The sequence below is a fragment of the Danio rerio genome, chromosome 3 (genome assembly GCF_052040795.2).
Source record: "Danio rerio strain M-AB ecotype USA chromosome 3, GRCz13ab, whole genome shotgun sequence".
NCBI classification, from domain to species: domain Eukaryota; kingdom Metazoa; phylum Chordata; class Actinopteri; order Cypriniformes; family Danionidae; genus Danio; species Danio rerio.
The window spans coordinates 6,157,344-6,180,010 of NC_141023.1; the positions used below are offsets into that span (position 1 = coordinate 6,157,344).

General features: G+C 42.5%; 1 protein-coding gene and 1 long non-coding RNA gene across 2 annotated transcripts in view; one reads left to right on the forward strand and one right to left on the reverse strand.

Moving 5' to 3' along the window:
* mast1b (microtubule associated serine/threonine kinase 1b) overlaps nt 1-22,667 on the reverse strand; it is an 88,240-nt gene that overhangs the window by 9,839 nt on the left and 55,734 nt on the right. The window contains exons 8-25 of the mRNA XM_087243486.1: nt 21,282-21,491; nt 18,563-18,664; nt 16,638-16,770; nt 16,462-16,529; nt 16,020-16,096; nt 15,685-15,893; nt 13,924-14,062; nt 13,359-13,491; nt 10,691-10,856; nt 10,434-10,535; nt 8,599-8,721; nt 8,408-8,517; nt 6,368-6,522; nt 4,845-5,089; nt 2,200-2,406; nt 1,793-2,022; nt 1,586-1,708; nt 551-687 (exon numbers count right to left, since the gene is read on the reverse strand). Of these exons, the coding sequence (XP_087099612.1) occupies nt 551-687; nt 1,586-1,708; nt 1,793-2,022; nt 2,200-2,406; nt 4,845-5,089; nt 6,368-6,522; nt 8,408-8,517; nt 8,599-8,721; nt 10,434-10,535; nt 10,691-10,856; nt 13,359-13,491; nt 13,924-14,062; nt 15,685-15,893; nt 16,020-16,096; nt 16,462-16,529; nt 16,638-16,770; nt 18,563-18,664; nt 21,282-21,491 (2,669 nt within the window). The remainder of the gene's footprint in view (nt 1-550; nt 688-1,585; nt 1,709-1,792; nt 2,023-2,199; nt 2,407-4,844; nt 5,090-6,367; nt 6,523-8,407; nt 8,518-8,598; nt 8,722-10,433; nt 10,536-10,690; nt 10,857-13,358; nt 13,492-13,923; nt 14,063-15,684; nt 15,894-16,019; nt 16,097-16,461; nt 16,530-16,637; nt 16,771-18,562; nt 18,665-21,281; nt 21,492-22,667) is intronic.
* On the forward strand, nt 16,822-21,644 carry LOC141381124 (uncharacterized). The gene is made up of 3 exons (XR_015941955.1): nt 16,822-17,731; nt 17,775-20,319; nt 20,437-21,644. It is a non-coding gene; the product is annotated as an uncharacterized LOC141381124 (long non-coding RNA).

Below are 22,667 nucleotides of genomic sequence, written 5' to 3' on the forward strand. Positions count from 1 at the left end.
TTAATGTCTGTAAAAAATGGTGTAAATGTTATTTTTAATTACATAAAATCAACATGAATACAATCTGTACATTTTAAAATATCTGACGGATGCTTTTAAATCAACTTTGTAAAAGATTTTTAAATTTCCCATCTTGCCAAACCTGTTTTGTCACTGACCCATATTCTCTATAGGGCGTCACGGTGGGGCAGTGGGTAGCACAATCGCCTCAAAGCAAGAAGGTCGCTGGTTAGAGCCTTGGCTGGGTCAGTTGGCATTTCTGTGTGGAGTTTGCATGTGCTCCGGTTTCCCCCACAAATCCAAAGATATGCGCTATAGGTAAGCTAAGTTGTCCATAGTGTATGTGTCTGTGAATGAGAGTGTATGGGTGTTTCCCAGTGATGGGTTGCCGCTGGAAGGGCACAGCTGATGCAACTAATGAAGGTGTTCAAGACACCTTGATTATTTGGATCAGCTGTGTTTGATTAGGGTTGGAGCAAAACTGTGCGGATCTGCGGCCCTCCAGGAGCTGAGTTTGACCCATGATGTAAAGGCATTCCCAGTTTCTGACCTCTCTTGTCCATCTTTTGCTGCTGATTTCTTGTTGCGTCTGGCCATCTTGGCTTTGTAGCTCAGCTTCCTGGCGGGACCAATCTTTATGGAGGTGTTTTCGAACGGAGTAGTCGTCACTGTTACTTTGCTGCCACTCTGAAAATCCAAAGCAATGAATGGTCAACGACAGCATTGAAATAGGTCACACACTCTTTTCCTCTCCATATGCACCAGACAACTTCTAATAAGCACCCTATGCTATTTAAAAAACATTGTTCAATTCTGAGTGTGCTCCACACAGGTGAGTGGACTTGACAAACCACCTGTAGGACACACTCTCTTCCTCTCCATATGCTCAGAGAAAAAGAAATAATGATGATGATGATGACAATAATAATAATAATAATACATTTTATTTATAACGCGCTTTTCTAAGCACAGTAGAACAAAAAAAACAGTAAGAATAAAAAAGATATCACAAATTAAAAACAGTCCTAAAAACATGCATTTTATTAAAGGTCTCTTGAATTTAAAATATTTTTTTTTAGTTGTTAGTTTTAAGGATTTCTATAAGCTAGTGCGCTCCAAAACCGTGATAAAATTAGTGTTTAGAAAGCTTGTAGTTTGTCAGTTCTACCTAAATGGATCAACAATTTTTTTGCACGTCACCTCCTACTTTAATTTCTCATCAAATCTTCTGACCAATCAAATGCTCTCCAGTTTCTGACATGCCCCGCCCCCTTCTTCTCATTGGCTCTTCATTTGATGCACTTGAGCTCAACCACTCTGGCAGAGCTGTGAGAAAAACTAAACACTATTGGCTGTTTTTGTAAAAGGGGAGGGGCTACTCTATGTCCCGCCCTCTCTTCATTTTTCAGTTGGGATTATGTCAAACATTGAATAAAAAATTGCACATTTCACCAGACCTTAAATAATAACCGCAACTCTCTGATGATTAGAAGTACTTCTTTTATCCGGACTTGTAAGTCTGCTTACAATGAGATCGTGTAATATCAATAACATCGAGCAACAGGTGTGTTTGTGAACGCCGTACCTTCAGAATGAGCTCCACCACCTCTGTGTGCACCAATCCGTGCACAGGCTCTCCATTCACATGTGTGATGAGGTCACCAGCACAAAGCCCCGCCTCCTGGGCCGGCCCACCACATTCTACATGCTGTGATTGGAGAAATGTCAATTACATGCAGCGCAATATACGAATAAGAAAACGTGAAACTAGTATTTCAGAATGCGTTCGTACCCAGACCATGTGATGTACGCTATACACGTGACTGTCGCCCATGTAGACTCTGATGGCTCGCAGAGTGAAGCCGTACTTCTTCCCAGAGCGATGGATGGTGATCGGTGAGCGCAGGACATTGACCGTAGGCGAATAATCACGACTCGGAGATGAGTCACGAGACGAGGGATTGGATGAGACGGATCGAGGAGACATGGGACTGGCCAGCGGAGACGTACCATGCTGCTCAACTAACGACAAAATGAAGAAACAGTAATATTACGAAAGCTTACAGGCCAAAAACAAGAGTTAGATTTTATTTTAAGGTGTCCAGTGTCCACTTTACTGTGTCACTATTAATTAATTTAATTTAATGTTACTGTTTGTTGATATTTGTAATGGTTATAAAGTAGAATCTAAAGTCTCACCTGCAGGTATAATGACAGACAGCGCCGTGGCGGAGGCCGACTTGATGACTTTTGTGCCGGAGCGAGTGGCGGTTCGTTTCTCACTGTCGCTCGGTATCTGATGATGTCGTGCTCTTCGTAAGACGAGGTCACTTCCTACTCGTGCACTGAAGGGCTCCGGCATGTGCAGAGGAGCTGATGGACCTTCAGCGGGACGCAGAAGCTTGTCTGAGAAGCAGAAAGATCACACGAGATTAATGGGAGTTTCGACTCCTCTGGGGAAAAAGTGAGCTGAAAAACTTCCGAAAATCAACAAGCGAGATGAAATGACAAGCAATTTACTAAAAAAAAAAAAAAGGTAAATGTTTCGGTCACACGTTGACCACGGTCAATGCCATGCTAGCAATGTTGACAAGCGAAGAAACTGGCAGCCATATTAACTGTAGGTCATATGCAGGGCTGGAGCAAGCTGAACTGCCGCTCTAGGCAGAGGACGATCACGCCGCCCTCAACCCCAATGTGAAAACGAAAGTGACCGGTTATGAAAATGAAGTGAGGTGTCGCGGACCTCTTTTCCGGCGCTCTATGCGCGGATATAACTGAGGACGCGCGGGTGCTGAGAGAGGGAGGTGTCGCGGACACTGCGCTCTTTATCCTGCCGCCCTATGCGCGGATATAACTGAGGACGCGCGGGTGCTGAGAGAGGGAGGTGTCGCGGACACTGCGCTCTTTATTCTGCCGCCCTATGCGTGGATATAACTGAGGACGCGCGGGTGCTGAGAGAGGGAGGTGTCGCGGACACTGCGCTCTTTATCCTGCCGCCCTATGCGCGGATATAACTGAGGACGCGCGGGTGCTGAGAGAGGGAGGTGTCGCGGACACTGCGCTCTTTATTCTGCCGCCCTATGCGTGGATATAACTGAGGACGCGCGGGTGCTGAGAGAGGGAGGTGTCGCGGACACTGCGCTCTTTATTCTGCCGCCCTATGCGTGGATATAACTGAGGACGCGCGGGTGCTGAGAGAGGGAGGTGTCGCGGACACTGCGCTCTTTATCCTGCCGCCCTATGCGCGGATATAACTGAGGACGCGCGGGTGCTGAGAGAGGGAGGTGTCGCGGACACTGCGCTCTTTATTCTGCCGCCCTATGCGTGGATATAACTGAGGACGCGCGGGTGCTGAGAGAGGGAGGTGTCGCGGACACTGCGCTCTTTATCCTGCCGCCCTATGCGCGGATATAACTGAGGACGCGCGGGTGCTGAGAGAGGGAGGTGTCGCGGACACTGCACTCTTTATTCTGCCGCCCTATGCGTGGATATAACTGAGGACGCGCGGGTGCTGAGGGAGGGAGGTGTCGCGGACACTGCGCTCTTTATTCTGCCGCCCTATGCGCGGATATAACTGAGGACGCGCGGGTGCTGAGAGAGGGAGGTGTCGCGGACACTGCGCTCTTTATCCTGCCGCCCTATGTGCGGATATAACTGAGGACGCGCGGGTGCTGAGGGAGGGAGGTGTCACGGACACTGCGCTCTTTATTCTGCCGCCCTATGTGCGGATATAACTGAGGATGCGCGGGTGCTGAGAGAGGGAGGTGTCACGGACACTGCGCTCTTTATTCTGCCGCCCTATGCGTGGATATAACTGAGGATGCGCGGGTGCTGAGAGAGGAAGGTGTCGCGGACACAGCGCTCTTTATTCTGCCGCCCTATGTGCGGATATAACTGAGGATGCGCGGGTGCTGAGAGAGGGAGGTGTCGCGGACACAGCGCTCTTTATTCTGCCGCCCTATGTGCGGATATAACTGAGGATGCGCGGGTGCTGAGGGAGGAAGGTGTCGCGGACACAGCGCTCTTTATTCTGCCGCCCTATGTGCGGATATAACTGAGGATGCGCGGGTGCTGAGGGAGGGAGGTGTCGCGGACACTGCGCTCTTTATTCTGCCGCCCTATGTGCGGATATAACTGAGGATGCGCGGGTGCTGAGGGAGGAAGGTGTCGCGGACACTGCGCTCTTTATTCTGCCGCCCTATGCGTGGATATAACTGAGGACGCGCGGGTGCTGAGAGAGTGAGGTGTCGCGGACACATCGATCTTTATCTTGCCGCCCTATGCGCGGATATAACTGAAGACGCGCGGGTGCTGAGAGAGTGAGGTGTGGCGGACACAGCGCTCTTTATCTTGCCGCCCTATGCGCGGATATAACTGAGGACACGCGGGTGTCGCGGACCTCAATTCTGCCGCCCTATGCGCGGATATAACTGAGGTCACGCGGGTGCTGATGGAGGTGACGCTGACGTCGCCCTCTCTATTCTATCGTCTATGCGCGAATATATCTGAGGACGCGGGGGAGGTGTCGCGGACATAACTGAGGACGCAGGTGGTAAGGGAGGTGTAGCAGACGCCGCCCTCTCTATACTGCTGCCCTAGGCGGCCGCCTAGGTCGCCTCTATGGACGCACCGGCCCTGCTCATATGATAAATAAGCAGATCACATGATTAAACCAGACCAAGCAAAGTATAATAATAGTAAATAAAAATAAATAATAATAACGGTTAAAATAAAGGTAAATACTACTAATAAAAGTAATTATATGAAAAGATAAACAAATAAATTATTAAATCGAATCCCTCAAACAACAACGCAATGTTGTATTATGTAAACTGAATGACCTCCAGGATGTCCCACTGACACGGCAGAGCTGGACTCAAACAGTCCGGAACTGACGGGAACACTGGCGCCCTCTAGTGACGTCCCTCTGGTTTTGACGGGCGGCTGGCGTGTGTGTGTGTCACTGTCTCCCTCCAGTGGAGAAGCGAAGCGGTGTGTGTCCATCAGCGCTGAGAAACGGCGGCGAGCTCCGGGAGGACTGGAGTCTGATTCGGTGAAGGACGACTCCGAACACGACAGACGCTTCCTATAGAGAAACACAAGGAAGAGCAGCAGAGGTGTAATCAGTGTCAGTCAATAATGGAGTATATGCACAGGGACTTTCAGCTCAAACACTTCCATTGAATTGTCATGCCGTTATAAAATCTACTCCAGAGTGGTTGTACACTTACAAAACGGTAAATTAAATGGTTTTTAAATGTTTTTAGCTTAGCATAAATCACTGACTCGGATTAGACCATTAGCATTTCAGAAATGACCAAAGAGTATTGAGTTCATTGGTCAGAATTCACGTGCGGGGAAAATGCCAATCAATAAGCAGTTTAGGAACTATGTTCAACAACATCTGGCCAATGAGAGATGTGGATTTTGTCACATGACAGCATTTTGGTTCTTTTCAACTGCTTCGGACCAAAGCCAGCAGTGTGGTGTGAAAACAACCCAAAGACGCCAGAAAATGCAACAATGTATCATTTATTGCCCTTAGTCTGGACCAAATGAAGCAAACTACAGATGTGAAAGCACCCTGAGACTATGACTGCAGCAGGTGCAATAATAGTAGACAGCGCCTGAAAATAGTCAAAGCTCCTTGATTATTACACCAGAATGAGAGTTCCTAGTCATATTGACTAAAAATAGCAACTTTTTCTTTTCTGTTGATCTTAGCACACAATGCAACTCAAGCTTTAAATAGAAAAAATTATCGAAACTCTTTGATTGAGATGCTAATGGTCTAATCTGATTCAATGATTTATGCTAAGCTAAGCTAAAAGTGCTCCCGCCAGACCTGGAGATCGTCTGATTGGTTTAAAAAGTGGAAAAATGTAAAGTAAAATAAAAAGAGACAGCTGAAATAGAAGGAAAATAAAACGTTTCTGATATGGCTAGGAACTATACTCCCATTTTGTTATACTTTACTCTCTTTGAGCTTTGTTGACTACATTCAGGTGCTGTCTAATATCACCGCGCCTGCTGCAGGCATAGTCTTAGTACACCATGTAACTAAAGTAGTCAAGCTGTAAATAGGAAAATTATCAATACTCTGGTCATTTCTGAGATGCTAATGGTCTAATCCAAATCAATGATTTATGCTAAGCTAAGCTAAAAACACATAAAAACTATTTAATCTATCATTTTGCTTAACTCTAAGGGAGCTGTAAAATTATACTATTTCCAAAAGAACCCAAAGTGATCTTTTAAATGTGTGTGTTTTGGGTGTTCTCAAGTACTATACTAAACAATGCTACTATCAGTTTGCTAACATGTTGTTGGGTTATTCGGTGAGGTTGTTTTGTCGTTGTCTTACATCTCTGGGGATCCGGTTCTCCAGGTCTTGTCTCGGAGGGTCAGGCTGCCCATGCTCTCTCTCTTGGCCCGGTCTTCTCTGTGAGGTTTGGGCTCTCGGCGGGTCACCACAGGTTTGTGCTCCAGCTGGGACAGATGCTCCATGCTGCTGTACACCTGCGATCCAAACACATTTACTTGAGTGCCAGAATATAATAATAATGACCTGAAGTATCCTGACTTTACTTAAGGATACGATTAAGTTATACTAACATAGTTACTTGATCAAAATACCACAACATGAACGGGTAGTTAGTTTTGGGTAGTTCACTAAAATAGACATAATTGTCAAACTGACTTTATGCATTATAAATGGCATATGCTTTCAGCGTACGCTACATTTTTCATAATTTTTTTCATACCTTTTCATGTTTTTATTGTGGCTTAAAATACATTTGGTATATATAAGTTATTATAAATATCATTAGTTTTTATTTTACACAGAAATTAACAGAATATTGACTGAATATGGATCTATGTTGAATTTGTATTGCTAATTAGCTAATATTTATATAAAATATTCCTCAGAGATTTTGCTCCATATTGACATGATAGCATCACATATATACATATAAATAAATATATATATATATATATATATATATATATATATATATATATATATATATGCATGCATGGATGTATGTATGTATATATACATATATATAAATGTGATGCTATCATGTCAATATGGAGCAAAATCTCTAAGGAATATTTCTAGTATTTTCTTGTTGAATCTATGCCAGGATTAAGGCAGTTCTGAAGGCAAAAGGGGGTCCAACCCGGTACTAGTAAGGTGACTGTTGTTTATGTGAAATAACCAATGACTGTAAAAAATATGGACGACGCGACAGCCCCTTTTCCCATTGAACGCCTTGAGGGCAAAACGCCTGCTTGACGGGCACAAACTGTCGCAAAAGACTGCTGAAATTGGAGCCTTGACATGCGCAGAAGGATTGTCTGATGGAGCCAGAGGAGGAGCCAAACGCTTTATGTAAAATCAACCACGCCCCCGAACTTCTCAGCATGCGTTTGCTGTCATATCAACACAGATGGATGTAATAACAGTAACAAATATGAAGGTTTTATATATTCAATCGCGACAGCTCCGGGCAGCAGCGCACATATCCTACTCGCGGCGTCACGGGCTGATTCCGGCTTGCATGCGGCAACGCCGGCTCGCTCGGCCGCCGCATCTGGCTCGATTGACTCGGGCTGGAATCGGGCAGTGAGTCCAGGCATCCGGAGTAGGTCCAGCAGAGGTAACATTAGTCAGTCTGAGCTCTGAGGGGTAAGTCTCCGGCAGGCGAGAATCTAGCCGGAACTGGCCCGAGTGTATTTTGCTATCTGGGTGTTTAGGCGTGTATCAGCAAACTAATAAAGCCCGAAAAAAGCCCTGACCTTAGCGAATAAACAGTGTTCCACCAGGATCATGTATGTCAGAAACTGTAGTTTACTGCTGAACTCATTTTGTCATGGTAAAATAACACAGAAATCGAATAATAACATTTCAGTCTCCTGCCGAAGCTCAGACGCGCTGCTTTGAGAAACTGTCAATCACAGCTGTCAATCACGATGACACGCCCAGCATTAAATTACTGCTAAAAACAAACTGTTTACAAAAATGAGGATCTGCACCTATTTCAGCACAATAATCAGTGCCTTAATCGACCAGAACCATCTTTCGGGACAGTTTATTGCAAGTGTAATTAATTTTTTTATTTGGGCTCAAGTCTCCTTCATTAACACAGAGGAGGCGGGCTTTATGACTTGTACTGCAGCCAGCCCCCAGGGGGCGATCTAACGGCCGAGACCTTCACTCAAACACAGGCTTGCGGCACACTTGGAAATAACTCATTCAGCGTAGTGATATGGAGCTGTAATGCGCTCGAAACCTGCAGGAACTACTTTAACTGTGTGCTTACCTAAAAATCATATCCATCGGCCAATCAGAATCAAGCATTCAGCAATCCCACAACATAAGTGTTTATCAGAAACTGACCTTGCTGAATCGTGGCGAGCAGGAGGAGAAGCGGTGAATCTCCACAGGCTCGTCATCATTAGTGTCGTCCTCATCGTACGAGTGAACGTGATGATATCGCTCTGATCGTGCTGAAACAGACAGAGTTACTCGCTAATACACACTCTAACAGACAACAACACAAACACACACACAGTCCCTGCGTCACTCACTGTCAAAGTAGCTGGTGTCTTCTTCAGACTCCAGGTTTGGGATGAACTCAGCTTTCTGGCGGAGTAAACTGCCCCAGTCCAGATCGCCGAAGAACGGATGCTGCTTCACCTCAAATGCTCCGCCTATGCACAAACACACAATTGAAACTGATTGTTCAGGTGTTTTAGAGCTCACTGTGTACTTGTTAGAAGATATTTTGTTGTTGGCTGGTTTTTAAAGGTGTTTAGAGTAGACCTGACAAAAAAAAGGGGACATTGAGATGATTTGTTTTTCTGCAATGTCTACGACAACATGAATAAATTACACCAGATGACTTCAATGACACAATTCAAGTTGAAAATTAAAGTTCATTAAACAACAATTCCAATATCTTTTGTTATTTTATTTATTTTGTATACATTTTTGCGCATCAGTTAAAAGCATTTTGACAATGTTTGGGCAATTCAGAACAGTTTTTAAAATGTTGATCTGTGGCTGCAGGGTATTTGAAAAACTTAAGAACATTGCTAAATGGTTGCTGGGTTGTTTGGAGCACAAATTTAGAACGTTGCCATGCAGTTGTTGAGGTGTTTGGAATACTTTTTAGAATGTTGCTATGCGATTGCTAAAGGGTTTGGAACTCTGAATGTTGCTAAGGTGTTTGGAACACTTTAGAACGTTGCTATGGTGGTTGCTAAAGTGTTTGAAACACTTAGAATGTCGCTAAGGTGTTTGGAACACTTTAGAATGTTGCAATGTGGTTGCTGAGGTGTTTGGAACACTTTAGAATGCTGCTATGCAGTTGCTAATGTGTTTGTAACACTTTTAGAAGTTGCTATGTGGTTGCTGAGGTGTTTGAAACATTTTAGAATGTTGCTACACGGTTGCTTAGGTGTTTGTAACACTTTTAGAACGTTGCTATGTGGTTGCTGAGGTGTTTTAAACACTTTTGAATGTTGTCATGCAGTTGCTGATGTGTTTGGAACACTTTAGAATGTTGCAATGTGGTTGCTGAGGTGTTTGGAACACTTTAGAATGTTGCTATGGTGGTTGCTAAAGTGTTTGAAACACTTAAAATGTCGCTTAGGTGTTTGGAACACTTTAGAATGTTGCTATGGTGGTTGCTAAAGTGTTTGAAACACTTAAAATGTATCTTAGGTGTTTGGAACACTTTAGAATGTTGCTATGGTGGTTGCTAAAGTGTTTGAAACACTTAAAATGTCGCTTAGGTGTTTGGAACACTTTAGAATGTTGCTATGTGGTTGTTGAGGTGTTTGGAACATTTTAGAATGTTGCTATGTGGTGGCTGAAGTGTTTGGAACACTTAGAATGTCGCTAAAGTGTTTGGAACATTTTAGAATGTTGCTACACGGTTGCTTAGGTGTTTGTAACACTTTTAGAACGTTGCTATGTGGTTGCTGAGGTGTTTTAAACACTTTTGAATGTTGTCATGCAGTTTCTGATGTGTTTGGAACACTGTTTAGAACGTTGCTATGGTGGTTGCTGAGGTGTTTTAAACACTTTTGAATGTTGTCATGCAGTTGCTGATGTGTTTGGAACACTTTAGAATGTTGCAATGTGGTTGCTGAGGTGTTTGGAACACTTAAAATGTTGCTTAGGTGTTTGGAACACTAGAATGTTGCTATCTGGTTGTTGAGGTGTTTGGAACATTTTAGAATGTTGCTATGTGGTTGCTGAGGTGTTTGAAACACTTTAGAATGTTGCTACACGGTTGCTTAGGTGTTTGGAACACTTTTGAATGTTGCTATGTGGTTGCTGAGGTGTTTGGAGCAGTTTTTAGGATGTTGTGTTTGCAGTTGTGTGTGTGTGTGTGTGTGTGTGTGTCTGTGGTCACCTGTGCCCAGTCTGAGCAGTGGGCTGGTCTGAAGTAAAGATGAGATCAGGTGCTGTGCGTCCGGAGGAAGTGCGTCATCATCCTCGGGCCACACAATATCATCTACAAAACACACACAGTAGATGAAGTATAGATGCCTCGATTCAAATATACGGTACTGTATACGTGCATTTCTGCATAAAGGTGTTAGATGATGTTTGAACTTCATTTTGTTTTTATAGTCATTAAATAAAATGTGGAATAGTTGACAGCTTTACCTGAGATCACCTGACCGAACAGCTCCTCTGGAGTGTCGCCGAAGAACGGCACGCAGCCCACCAGGAACTCATAGAGGATGATGCCCATCGCCCACCAGTCCACCGGCTTCCCATAGCCCTGCCGCAGGATCACCTCAGGGGCGATGTACTCCGGTGTGCCACAAACCTAAGGGCAAACGACAAGCCACTCAAAAGCACTGACATGATTCTTGCTTCATGAAATAAAGATTTAACTGTGCTAAAATGAGACTAGCGATGTTAAAATAATCTTGTTTATACTGATTTCATAGGAATAGTTGTTAATACGTTCTCACACAGTTGCTAAGGTGTTAAAAATACCTGTAAGCTTGTTGCTAAATAAAGCAACACTTTTTGGCATGGTTTTCAGTATATTGCTTGACACCATGTGGTTCTGTAATGTCGTAAAGCAGTAACCATGCTTTTTAATCACTTTCAAACCACATGTGTACTACAAAAGCTATGGCTAGCATTGTAAAACCATGGCCAGTTTGTTATTACCATAGTTGACCATAGCTACCACAAACTGACCACTGTTTTGCAGCACTAAACATAGTTTAACCATGGTATGTGTAGTACAACTGAAGTTATACAAGTTGAAGCCATTTTCAGCAGTCTTAGCTGTTTGCTAACATGTTGGAATACTTTATTTAGCAAGCTGTTATTCAGATTCAGGAACATTTAAATAATAAATAATGCTCTAAGGCAGTGGTCCCCAACCACCAGGCCGTGGACCGGTACTGGTCCGTGGAACAGTTGGTACCGGGCCACATAAGAAATCATAAATTATTTCTGTAGAAAATATTCCCCCCGCGACTTGGTTTCTTCCACTCACCCCCGCCATCTCACGTGAAATGTACTATGCCAAAATCCACCACGGAGCGGGAAGAACGATCGCTAGAATATAGTGCAGTGGTGGTTGTTGATTGTTTAAAGTTATAAAACAGGTATTATAGAGTCCAAATCAGCAAAACATTTAAGGATTGTGCATTTATGTGTGCGTGCATCGCTAAGTAAGTAGCCGAAATAATTGCAATATGTATCTATATGGAGTTTCACATAATCATACACATTAGGGCTGTAACATGCCAATGCATACATTTAATTCGGCTATACAGTTGTACTATTGTTAATATGTTCGTCAGTTGAGATGTTTGGCACAGATGTTATTAGTGGTGGGCAAAGCGAAGCTTCGTAAAATACTGAAACAGTCGAAGCAAATGTGTCGAAGCTTCGAAACGTTTCGAAACCCCACTCTACAGTGACACCTAGTGGTCATTTTTTTAATGTATTGCACTGAAACACCTTCAGCAAAGAACAGTTGAGCAAATTGAGGCATTAAATCCCACTTTGTATGCTTGAACCTTCAGGTAATATAGTGGAGCGGTTAAGGTATTTGACTACCGTGTGGGGATAGTGGGTTAGAATCCAGGCTGATGTCGTTTTGAAATGCTTTAATACCAGTTGGTAATGCTTTGCTCTTGTATCGTTTTGTTTCAACATTGGTCTGATATCCGAATAAACAATTTGTGAATAAATATGTCTTGTTTTGGTCTTAAAACAGGGTTGTTGCTAGATCAAAAACTGTGGCCTGAAGTTATCAAGAATTATTTTTATTATTCATTAAATTTCTCATTTATTGTATTTTATTAACGTCTACCCAAACCCTAAACCCAACCATCACAGTACTGTAAAATTATTAATTATAGTTTTACAGTGTTACAAAAATGATGCTTTATTGATGGCGTAACTGCAGCTGTATCCTATTTAGGCTACACAAAACAGAAACATGATTAAATACACGAAACCATGATTTCAGAGTATTTGTACAAGTCGGGATTCGAACCCAAAACGTAATTCGAAGCACAGTATCAGCGTGCATACTTACAGTCCACTAGGCCATATGAAACGGGAATTTTTTCGACCTTGGCGGCAAAATAAAGATTCGCCGGGTCTCGAAACGCTTTTAAGCTGATCCATGCTTTGAATCGCTGTAGTCATGTGACCAGGAGTGTGGAAACACTTTAGTCACGTGACTTGGGTGCTTCGGATTATGCTTTGGTGCAGTCTTACGAAACGCTTGCACTTTGGGATCTCGAAACTGTGTCGAAACGTCAGTTTCACGTCAGCCGTCCCTACATATATGTGTGCGTGCATCGCTAAGTAAGTACACGAAATCAATGCAATATGTATTTATATGGAGTATGATTATTCACATAATCATACGCATTAGGGCTGTAACATGCCAATGCATTAATTTAATTCGGCTATACAGTTGTATTATTGTTAATATGTTCGTCAGTTGAGATGTTTGGCACAGATGTTATGTATTTGATGCATATAAAACTTGTTTGAAACATAATCAGACCGCGATAGTGCAACTAGCACATGCGCACTGAGTTGTCCATGATTAACCTGGATGCACGAGCGCAGCAGCTGTGTTCACGTCAAGACCCCCCAACCCCCCCGAATTTTACGTTGTAAAATTGACAACCGTCCGCGGTGAAAAAAAGGTTGGGGAGCACTGCACTAAGGTGTCTGTGCATCATCTTTAAATGCAGTTGCTAAGGTGTTTGTAATTGTTATCAGCGTGTTGCACACAGGCTTCATCATCAGACAGTGACACTTGTAAACGGTGTTTTCCTCGTACCTGTTTATCCAGGAACTCCCTGGTGTCCTTCTCGATGTGTCCTTCATACAAATTTGTGGTGAGACTCATGAGGCCCATTTTGGACAAACCGAAATCGGTGAGTTTAATGTGACCCATTGACGTGATGAGCAGACTGATGAGAAAGAGAGAGAGGATTTGAGACGGCACATCTGTCATGTGTTTAATTACATAACACAGTCTGTCCAAATGAAACCATTCGCACTAATCTCACACAGGAAGTGCTGTCATCATCACCATCATCATCATTATCATCCAGCAGATGGGAAACCAATCCCAGCAATCCTTTAATTAATTGTGCATGGTGATTTAATCAATTATATTCCCGCGGCCATTATCATTAAACAAAAATCATTCAGAAGACAAAATTACTCGCCCTCATGTGACATTTGTATTCATATACATGGAAAATTAACTTTTAAAACTATTATGTTCAAAAAGCTTCTCCCTGTTAAACAGCTCTTGGAAAATATTTGAAACATATATTCCTTTCACAGGAGGACGACACCTATATTCTGCTGTCCTCGTCCACTAGGTGGCGTCTTACTTGTCAGGTTTGAGATCTCGATGCACGATGCCATAGTTGTGGATGTACTCCAGAGCCAGGACGGTTTCTGCAAAGTACATACGGGCCATTTCCACAGGCAGCGCTCCGATGTTTTTGAGCAGTGTGGCACAATCACCTCCTGAAGAAGAAACACAGATAAATCTCATCAACATCTCGGCTCATTCATATGTGGTTGCTAGGGTGTTTGGAACACTTTTTAGAATATTGCTATGGGGTTGCTAAGATGTTCAAAACACTTTTTAGAATGTTGTCACTGTGGTTGCTAAGGTGTTTAGAACACTTTTTAGAACGTTACTATGCAGTTGCTAAGGTGTTTGGAACACTTTTTAGAACGTTACTATGTGGTTGCTAAGGTGTTTAGAACACTTTTTAGAATGTTACTATGCAGTTGCTAAGGTGTTTAGAACACTTTTTAGAATGTTACTATGCAGTTGCTAAGGTGTTTAGAACACTTTTTAGAACGTTACTATGTGGTTGCTAAGGTGTTTGGAACACTTTTTAGAATGTTACTATGCAGTTGCTAAGGTGTTTGGAACACTTTTTAGAACGTTACTATGTGGTTGCTAAGGTGTTTGGAACACTTTTTAGAACGTTACTATGCAGTTGCTAAGGTGTTTAGAACACTTTTTAGAACGTTACTATGTGGTTGCTAAGGTGTTTGGAACACTTTTTAGAATGTTACTATGCAGTTGCTAAGGTGTTTGGAACACTTTTTAGAACGTTACTATGTGGTTGCTAAGGTGTTTGGAACACTTTTTAGAACGTTACTATGCAGTTGCTAAGGTGTTTAGAACACTTTTTAGAATGTTGTCACTGTGGTTGCTATGGTGTTTAGGACACTTTTTAGAACGTTACTATGTGGTTGCTAATGTGTTTGGAACACTTTTTAGAATGTTACTATGCAGTTGCTAAGGTGTTTGGAACACTTTTTAGAACATTACTATGTGGTTGCTGAGGTGTTTAGAACACTTTTTAGAACGCTACTATGTGGTTGCTAAGGTGTTTGCAACACTTTTTAGAATTGTTAAAATGTGGTTGCTATAGTGTTTAGAGCAATTTTTACAATGTTGCTATGTGGTTGCTAAGGTGTTTGGAACATTTAAATGTTATTATGCGGTTGCTAAGATGTTTGGAACACTTTTTACAATGGTACTATGCAGTTGCTAAGGTGTTTAGAACACTTTTTAGAATGTTACTGTGCGGTTGCTAAGGTGTTTGGAACACTTTTTAGAATGTTTCTATGTGGTGGCTATGGTGTTAAGAACTGTTTTAGAATGTTGCTATGTGGTTGCTAAGGTGTTTAGAACCCTTTTAAAAATATTGCTATGTGGTTGCTAAGGTGTTTATAACATTTTAAGAATGTTGTCACAATTTGTGGTTGCTAAGATGTTTGGAACAGTTTTTAGAATGTTGTTATGTGGTTGCTGAGGTGTTTGGTACTGATTTAGAATGTTGCTTTGTGGTTACTAAGGTGCTCAGAACACTTTTTAGAATGTTGCTATGCAGTTGCTGGGGTGTTTGGAATAGTTTCTAGAACAGGGCTGGGCAAACTCGTTCCTGGAGGGCCGGTGGAGCTCCAACTCTAATCACACACACCTGCTTAATAGATTTCTAGTGATCTTGAAAACACTATGTTCAGGTGTGTTTGATTAGTGTTGCAGCTAAACTATGCAGGACACCGGCCCTCCAGGACCAAATTTGCCCACCCCTGTTCTAGAATGATACTATGCTGCGTCTCACCCTCCACATACTCCATGACCATACACAGGTGTCTTCTGGTCTCAAAGGAGCAGAACATGCTGACCACGAACGGGTTCTCAGCAAAGGTCAGGATGTCTCGCTCCACAAACGCCTGCTGGATCTGGTTCCTCAGAATCAGGTTCTGCTTGTTGATTTTCTTCATCGCGAAGCGCTGCCGGGTCTCCAGATGACGGACCAGATACACCTCGCTGAAAAAACACAAAGCAACCTCTGTCATGTGTACAGTATCTACACACAACTGTACAAATGTAAATAAACTGGGGTGCTGGGGTGTTTGGAATTGGACACAGTCTGTACAGTGTGTGTTAGTTTACCCGTAGGCTCCATTGCTGATGAGTTTGATGGTTTGGAAATCTGCCTCTCCTGGTGGCTTCATGGGTTTCATTTTTCCCTGGAAAAGAGAAAATCCCTTCAAAATCCCATCACGCTCTCTTGCACATCCTCATTATACTCTTGTAACATCATTTCTCTGAAATAGCACCAGGATATCTGAAAATGATGATGAGTGAGTGACTGTGCAAGTATTCCCGAATGTCCCCACAAGTATAGCAATATCAGTACATTTTGATCTTGTGGGGACCAGTTTTGGTCCTCATGAGAAAACTAGGGGTTTTGAAAGGATAAAAGTGCAGATTGTTTGCTGGTTTAAGGGATAGAGTTGGAGAAAATGACACAATATACAGTCTGTACAGTGCATATCTATATGATGTCCCCATCAAGATAGCTGTACAAGTGTGTGTGTGTGTGTGTTCAGACCTCTGCAGAGTCGTCTGTCTCTGGTGTGACGGGACCCTCGCTGTCATAATGCTCCCGACTGACCATCTCTGAAACACAGACGTCACAGTCGGTCAGTGATCACCTGACAGCTCCTCTGTGATGACAGCAGTGATGTGTGTGGGTGTGTGTGAGTGGGTGTGCGTGTGGTCTCTCACCCTCCAGAGGGTCTCGTGTCAGACCCAGCTGACTGATGATGTAGCGCGGGATGTCCGTCTTCATCAGGTGACCTTCTTTAGCGTGATCTTCAGCCGCTTCCAGCAGATGGTAGAACTCTTCAGGGTTAAACTCCTGCACACAGCAGGTCAGACACTCATACTGCTGCTACTGTATAGTATATAATGGTTGCTAAGGTCTTTGGGACTTTTTAGAATGTTGCTATGTGGTTGCTGAGGTGTTTGGAACTTTTTAGAATGTTGCTATGTGGTTGCTAAGGTGTTTGGAATACTATTTAGAATGTTTCTATGTGGTTGCTAAGGTGTTTGGAACACTGTTTAGAATGTTGCTATGTGGTTGCTGAGGTGTTTGGAATACTATTTAGAATGTTTCTATGTGGTTGCTAAGGTGTTTGGAACACTGTTTAGAATGTTGCCATGTGGTTGCTGAGGTGTTTGGGATACTATTTAGAATGTTGCTATGTGGTTGCTGAGGTGTTTGGAATACTATTTAGAATGTTTCTATGTGGTTGCTAAGGTGTTTAGAACACTGTTTAGAATGTTGCTATGGGGTTGCTAAGGTGTTTGGAACACTGTTTAGAATGTTGCTATGTGGTTGCTGAGGTGCTTGGAATACTATTTAGAATGTTGCTATGTGGTTGCTTAGGTGTTTGAAACACTGTTTAGAATGTTGCTATGTGGTTGCTGAGGTGCTTGGAATACTATTTAGAATGTTGCTATGGGGTTGCTAAGGTGTTTGAAACACTGTTTAGAATGTTGCTATGTGGTTGCTGAGGTGCTTGGAATACTATTTAGAATGTTGCTATGGGGTTGCTAAGGTGTTTGAAACACTGTTTAGAATGTTGCTATGTGGTTGCTGAGGTGTTTGGAACACTGTTTAGAATGTTGCTATGGGGTTGCTAAGGTGTTTGGAACATTGTTTAGAATGTTGCCATGTGGTTGCTGAGGTGTTTGGGATACTATTTAGAATTTTGCTATGTGGTTGCTAAGGTGTTTGGAACACTGTTTAGAATGTTGCTATGTGGTTGCTGAGGTGTTTGGAATACTATTTAGAATGTTTCTATGTGGTTGCTAAGGTGTTTGGAACACTGTTTAGAATGTTGCCATGGGGTTGCTAAGGTGTTTGAAACACTGTTTAGAATGTTGCTATGTGGTTGCTAAGGTGTTTAAAACACTGTTTAGAATGTTGCTATGGGGTTGCTAAGGTGTTTGAAACGCTCTTTAGAATGTTGCTATGTGGTTGCTGAGGTGTTTGGAACACTGTTTAGAATGTTGCTATGGGGTTGCTAAGGTGTTTGAACAGGTTTTTCAACGTTGCTACACGATTGCTGAGGTGTTTTAAACATTTGTTAGATTGTTGCTCTGCGGTTGCTGAGGTGTTTTAAACACTGTTTAGAATGTTGCTATGCGGTTGCCGGGGTGTTTAGATACTTTTAGGCAGTTGCTACATTATGTGGTTTCTAAGGTGACTGGCCTAATAGAGTTTAGTCTTGAAGTGAAGCTGAATTAAACTGAGCATTTGTAATTTGCTGAAGTACATGAACAACAGCCAGACGTACTGCGAGAAGCCCATTACAGAGCGTCTCCGTTTAACAGGGATAATAAACGCTTGAAGTGGTTTAATCCTGGAGCAGCACAGAAACATTTTCCAATGACTGTGAGAGATTTAGAGGCGGTGGATCACAGAAGGTCAGTGATAACACTAACACACTGCTTCCAATCTAAATGCTAATGCAGCCGCAGGTTCAACTCTCATTCTTTTGTGTGTTTTGCAGTGATTCTTGTTAAAATTACTTTTCTGACGTCGGAGTGAAAATGGCAATCGCCAGGCCTGTGTTGTTGGCTTCTAAAGCGGTTTAGAGCATCATGTTATATAATGGGCAATAACAAAGCCAAAAATATCTCACCAAACACTCCAGAAGTCGAGCAGGTCGAGCGATGATGAAGAAGATCTTCTTTACCAACTCTGTGACAAAGGTCAACTCTGAACTCTCTGACCGCTTATACGCCTGACACACACACACACACACACACACACAGACACAAAGAAACATGATCAGTGCTGATATCTAAAATCAAATATATCAATATGCACACAATGAACATTTATTTCCAGACTAATAATTATAAGGGATGCACCAATATATCAGCAATAATATGAAAATGCAGATAACAAGGCTCTATGAATAACTTGGAGACAATGATTCAGCATTTGTATGCCTGCAAAAGACAAAATATATGTCATGGGGAAAGCAGCTGATGTGCACCCACTCATGCACTGACACAAAAGCATTGGCTGGTTTGGGTTAAAACGACTTGGAAAATAAAGAAACTGGCTGCACTTTAGTGAGTCGATCCTTTTCTGGAGCACAAAAGCTGATCATTTACATACAATAACAACCCTGGCTTTATTTGTTAAGGTTATTTGTTAAATATGTTATATTACGTGTCAAATTAAATAACAGGTTGTTTAAAGAAATATTGAACATTTGAAGATAGTGATATTGTTTTTTTTTTTGTAATGCTCAATGGATCATCCCGCTTTTAGTTAATAACATTGATTTAATGCTGATTTTTTTGCAAGTAATTGACCAATATCGGTTTCGACTTAAAGCTTTTACTTAAAAATCTAAAAAGATCCCAGTGTATCCCTGCTAATTACATTGTTTACAACTGTTGCTATGTGGTTGCTGGAGTGTACAGAATAGTTTTTATAATGTTGCTATGCAGTTGTAGAGGGGTTTGGAACACTGTTTAGAATGTTGCTATGTGGTTGCTGGTTGTTTGGAACACGGTTTAGAATGTTGCTATGTGGTTGCAGGGTTTTTGGAACACTGTTTAGAATGTTGCTATGTGGTTGCTGGGTGTTTGGAACACTTTAGAATGTTGCTATGTGGTTGCTGAGGTGTTTGGAATACTATTTAGAATGTTTCTATGTGGTTGCTAAGGTGTTTGGAACACTGTTTAGAATGTTGCTATGGGGTTGCTAAGGTGTTTGGAACACTGTTTAGAATGTTGCTATGTGGTTGCTGGGGTGTTTGGAACACTGTTTAGAATGTTGCTATGTGGTTGCTGGGTGTTTGGAACACTGTTTAGAATGTTGCTATGGGGTTGCTAAGGTGTTTGGAACACTGTTTAGAATGTTGCTATGTGGTTGCTGGGGTGTTTGGAACACTGTTTAGAATGTTGCTATGTGGTTGCTGGGGTGTTTGGAACACTGTTTAGAATGTTGCTATGTGGTTGCTGGGTGTTTGAAACACTGTTTAGAATGTTGCTATGTGGTTGCGAGGGTGTTTGGAACAGGGTTTAGAATGTTGCTATGTGGTTGCTGGGGTGTTTGGAACACGGTTTAGAATGTTGCTATGTGGTTGCTGGGTGTTTGGAACATGTTGCTATGTGGTTGCTGAGGTGTTTGGAACACGGTTTAGAATGTTGCTATGTGGTTGCTGGGTGTTTGGAACACGGTTTAGAATGTTGCTATGTGGTTGCTGGGGTGTTTAGAACACTGTTTAGAATGTTGCTATGTGGTTGCTGGGTGTTTGGAACACTGTTTAGAATGTTGCTATGTGGTTGCTGGGGTGTTTGAAACACTGTTTAGAATGTTGCTATGTGGTTGCGAGGGTGTTTGGAACAGGGTTTAGAATGTTGCTATGTGGTTGCTGGGGTGTTTGGAACACGGTTTAGAATGTTGCTATGTGGTTGCTGGGCGTTTGGAACACGGTTTAGAATGTTGCTATGTGGTTGCTGGGTGTTTGGAACATGTTGCTATGTGGTTGCTGAGGTGTTTGGAACACGGTTTAGAATGTTGCTATGTGGTTGCTGGGTGTTTGGAACACGGTTTAGAATGTTGCTATGTGGTTGCTGGGTGTTTGGAACACGGTTTAGAATGTTGCTATGTGGTTGCTGGGGTGTTTAGAACACTGTTTAGAATGTTGCTATGTGGTTGCTGGGTGTTTGGAACACTGTTTAGAATGTTGCTATGTGGTTGCTGGGGTGTTTGAAACACTGTTTAGAATGTTGCTATGTGGTTGCGAGGGTGTTTGGAACAGGGTTTAGAATGTTGCTATGTGGTTGCTGGGGTGTTTGGAACACGGTTTAGAATGTTGCTATGTGGTTGCTGGGTGTTTGGAACACGGTTTAGAATGTTGCTATGTGGTTGCTGGGTGTTTGGAACACGGTTTAGAATGTTGCTATGTGGTTGCTGAGGTATTTAGGCCACCTTAGAATGTTGCTATGCGGTTGCTGAGATACTTGGGACACGTTAGAATGTTGCTATATGGTTGCTGAGATACTTGGAACACTTTGAAAGGTTGCTATGCAGTTGCTGAGGTGTTTGGAACACATTTTTATCTTAATTTCTGCATCTTATAAAATGTTTGACCGTTGAATGCTCAATGAATTCAACCTTTTTTTGTCAGTAAAATGAATTAAATGTAAATTTAAAAACTAGCTACCATTTTTACCAATACTGGTATCGGACAAATATGTTTTGTTAAAAACGTCATAAAAAAATCTTATCTCTGCATCTCTACTAATTATAAAATGTTTCTTACTTCTCTTATTTATTTCTAGACTATTTATTCATGGCAAACTTCTAGGCAGCATATAGAACAGCACATCACTTACATCATCCAGAAGTTTCTCCAGATTCTCCTGCAGCTCAAAGAAGTAGACGGATGTGATGAGGCCCTCTCTAGATTTGGTCAGGCAGTCTCTGGACAGCTCGATGATCTGGTGATGGATGAAGCTGAGGACCCCGTCAGCCAGAGGCAGGACGTTCTCAGGACAGTACGAGTGGACAAAATCACACAACCTGCCCTCCATCTGCGCCGTGGCCTGACACACAGAACAATTACAGAGATTACTTATGAATATTCAACCTATATGTTGTACATGTATTGTTTCCTTATAAATATTGGTGCATTTGTTTCAAGAAATGAATAAGCACTGAATCACTTTATAATAAATCAACCAATGACCAGTCCAAAATATTACTAACAGTACAATTACAATCCACAGACTTCACCATTTAAAATCTGGATACAAATTAACAGAACATTAGAATCAATTACAATTTGTAAGTGTGTATTGTGTGTGTGTGTGTCTGTTCAGTTGTCCTCAGTTAACCTGACTCTGCTCTAATGATATAAATGTGTTTGTCTGACAGCAAACTGAGACACCAGACACCAGTAAGAGTCTTAGGGTGCTTTCACACCTACACTTTTGTTTCGGAACGTGTCTCGTTTGCCCAGTTAGCGCGGTTCGTTTGGCATATGTGAACAGGGCAATCGCTCTGTTCCGCGCCAAAGTAATCGCTCCGAGATCGCTTGAATGAGGTGGTCTCGGCTCGATTGAAACTAACCCTGGAGCGGTTCGATTGCAGTGAGAAAGCGATCCGATCCGAGCGCGGTTATATCACAGTGTTTTATGGATATGTAATAGGCTTACGGCTATATGAAGAGAGAATTATGAGTAGGACGGGAAGTTTCGCGAGTCTCCGGATGACCGCAAACGAGTGATGATCTCCCGGTAATCTCGCGTCTCCCTCCCGGTCCTCAAATAGGCATCGTTGCGCACCCTTCTCACCCCTCCCCACCGTGTCTCACCTCAGACATGTCGCGCGCGCACCCTGTCAATCACCACCAAACCACCACCTCTCCTGACAGCTGAGCGGGACGCTGCAAAATAAACCCTGACACTCTGACCAATGTGAGGAGAGTTTACTCGCACGTGACTTGTTTTAGCTCTTTTGGTCCGTTTAGAAACTTTGCAGTGTGAAAGCGAACCGCTCCAAGAGCAAAGAGCAACAATGTAACAATTGTAATCTCTGTTTTGGAACAACTGAATCGATTCACAGGTGTGAAAGCACCCTTAGTGCGTGTGTATTAGTGTCAGTTCAGATCACTCACACACACACACACACACACAGCTGCATGTACAGTTGAAGTCAGAATTATTAGCCTCCCTTAATTATTAGCGCCCCTGTTTATTTTTTTCCCCAATTTCTGTTTA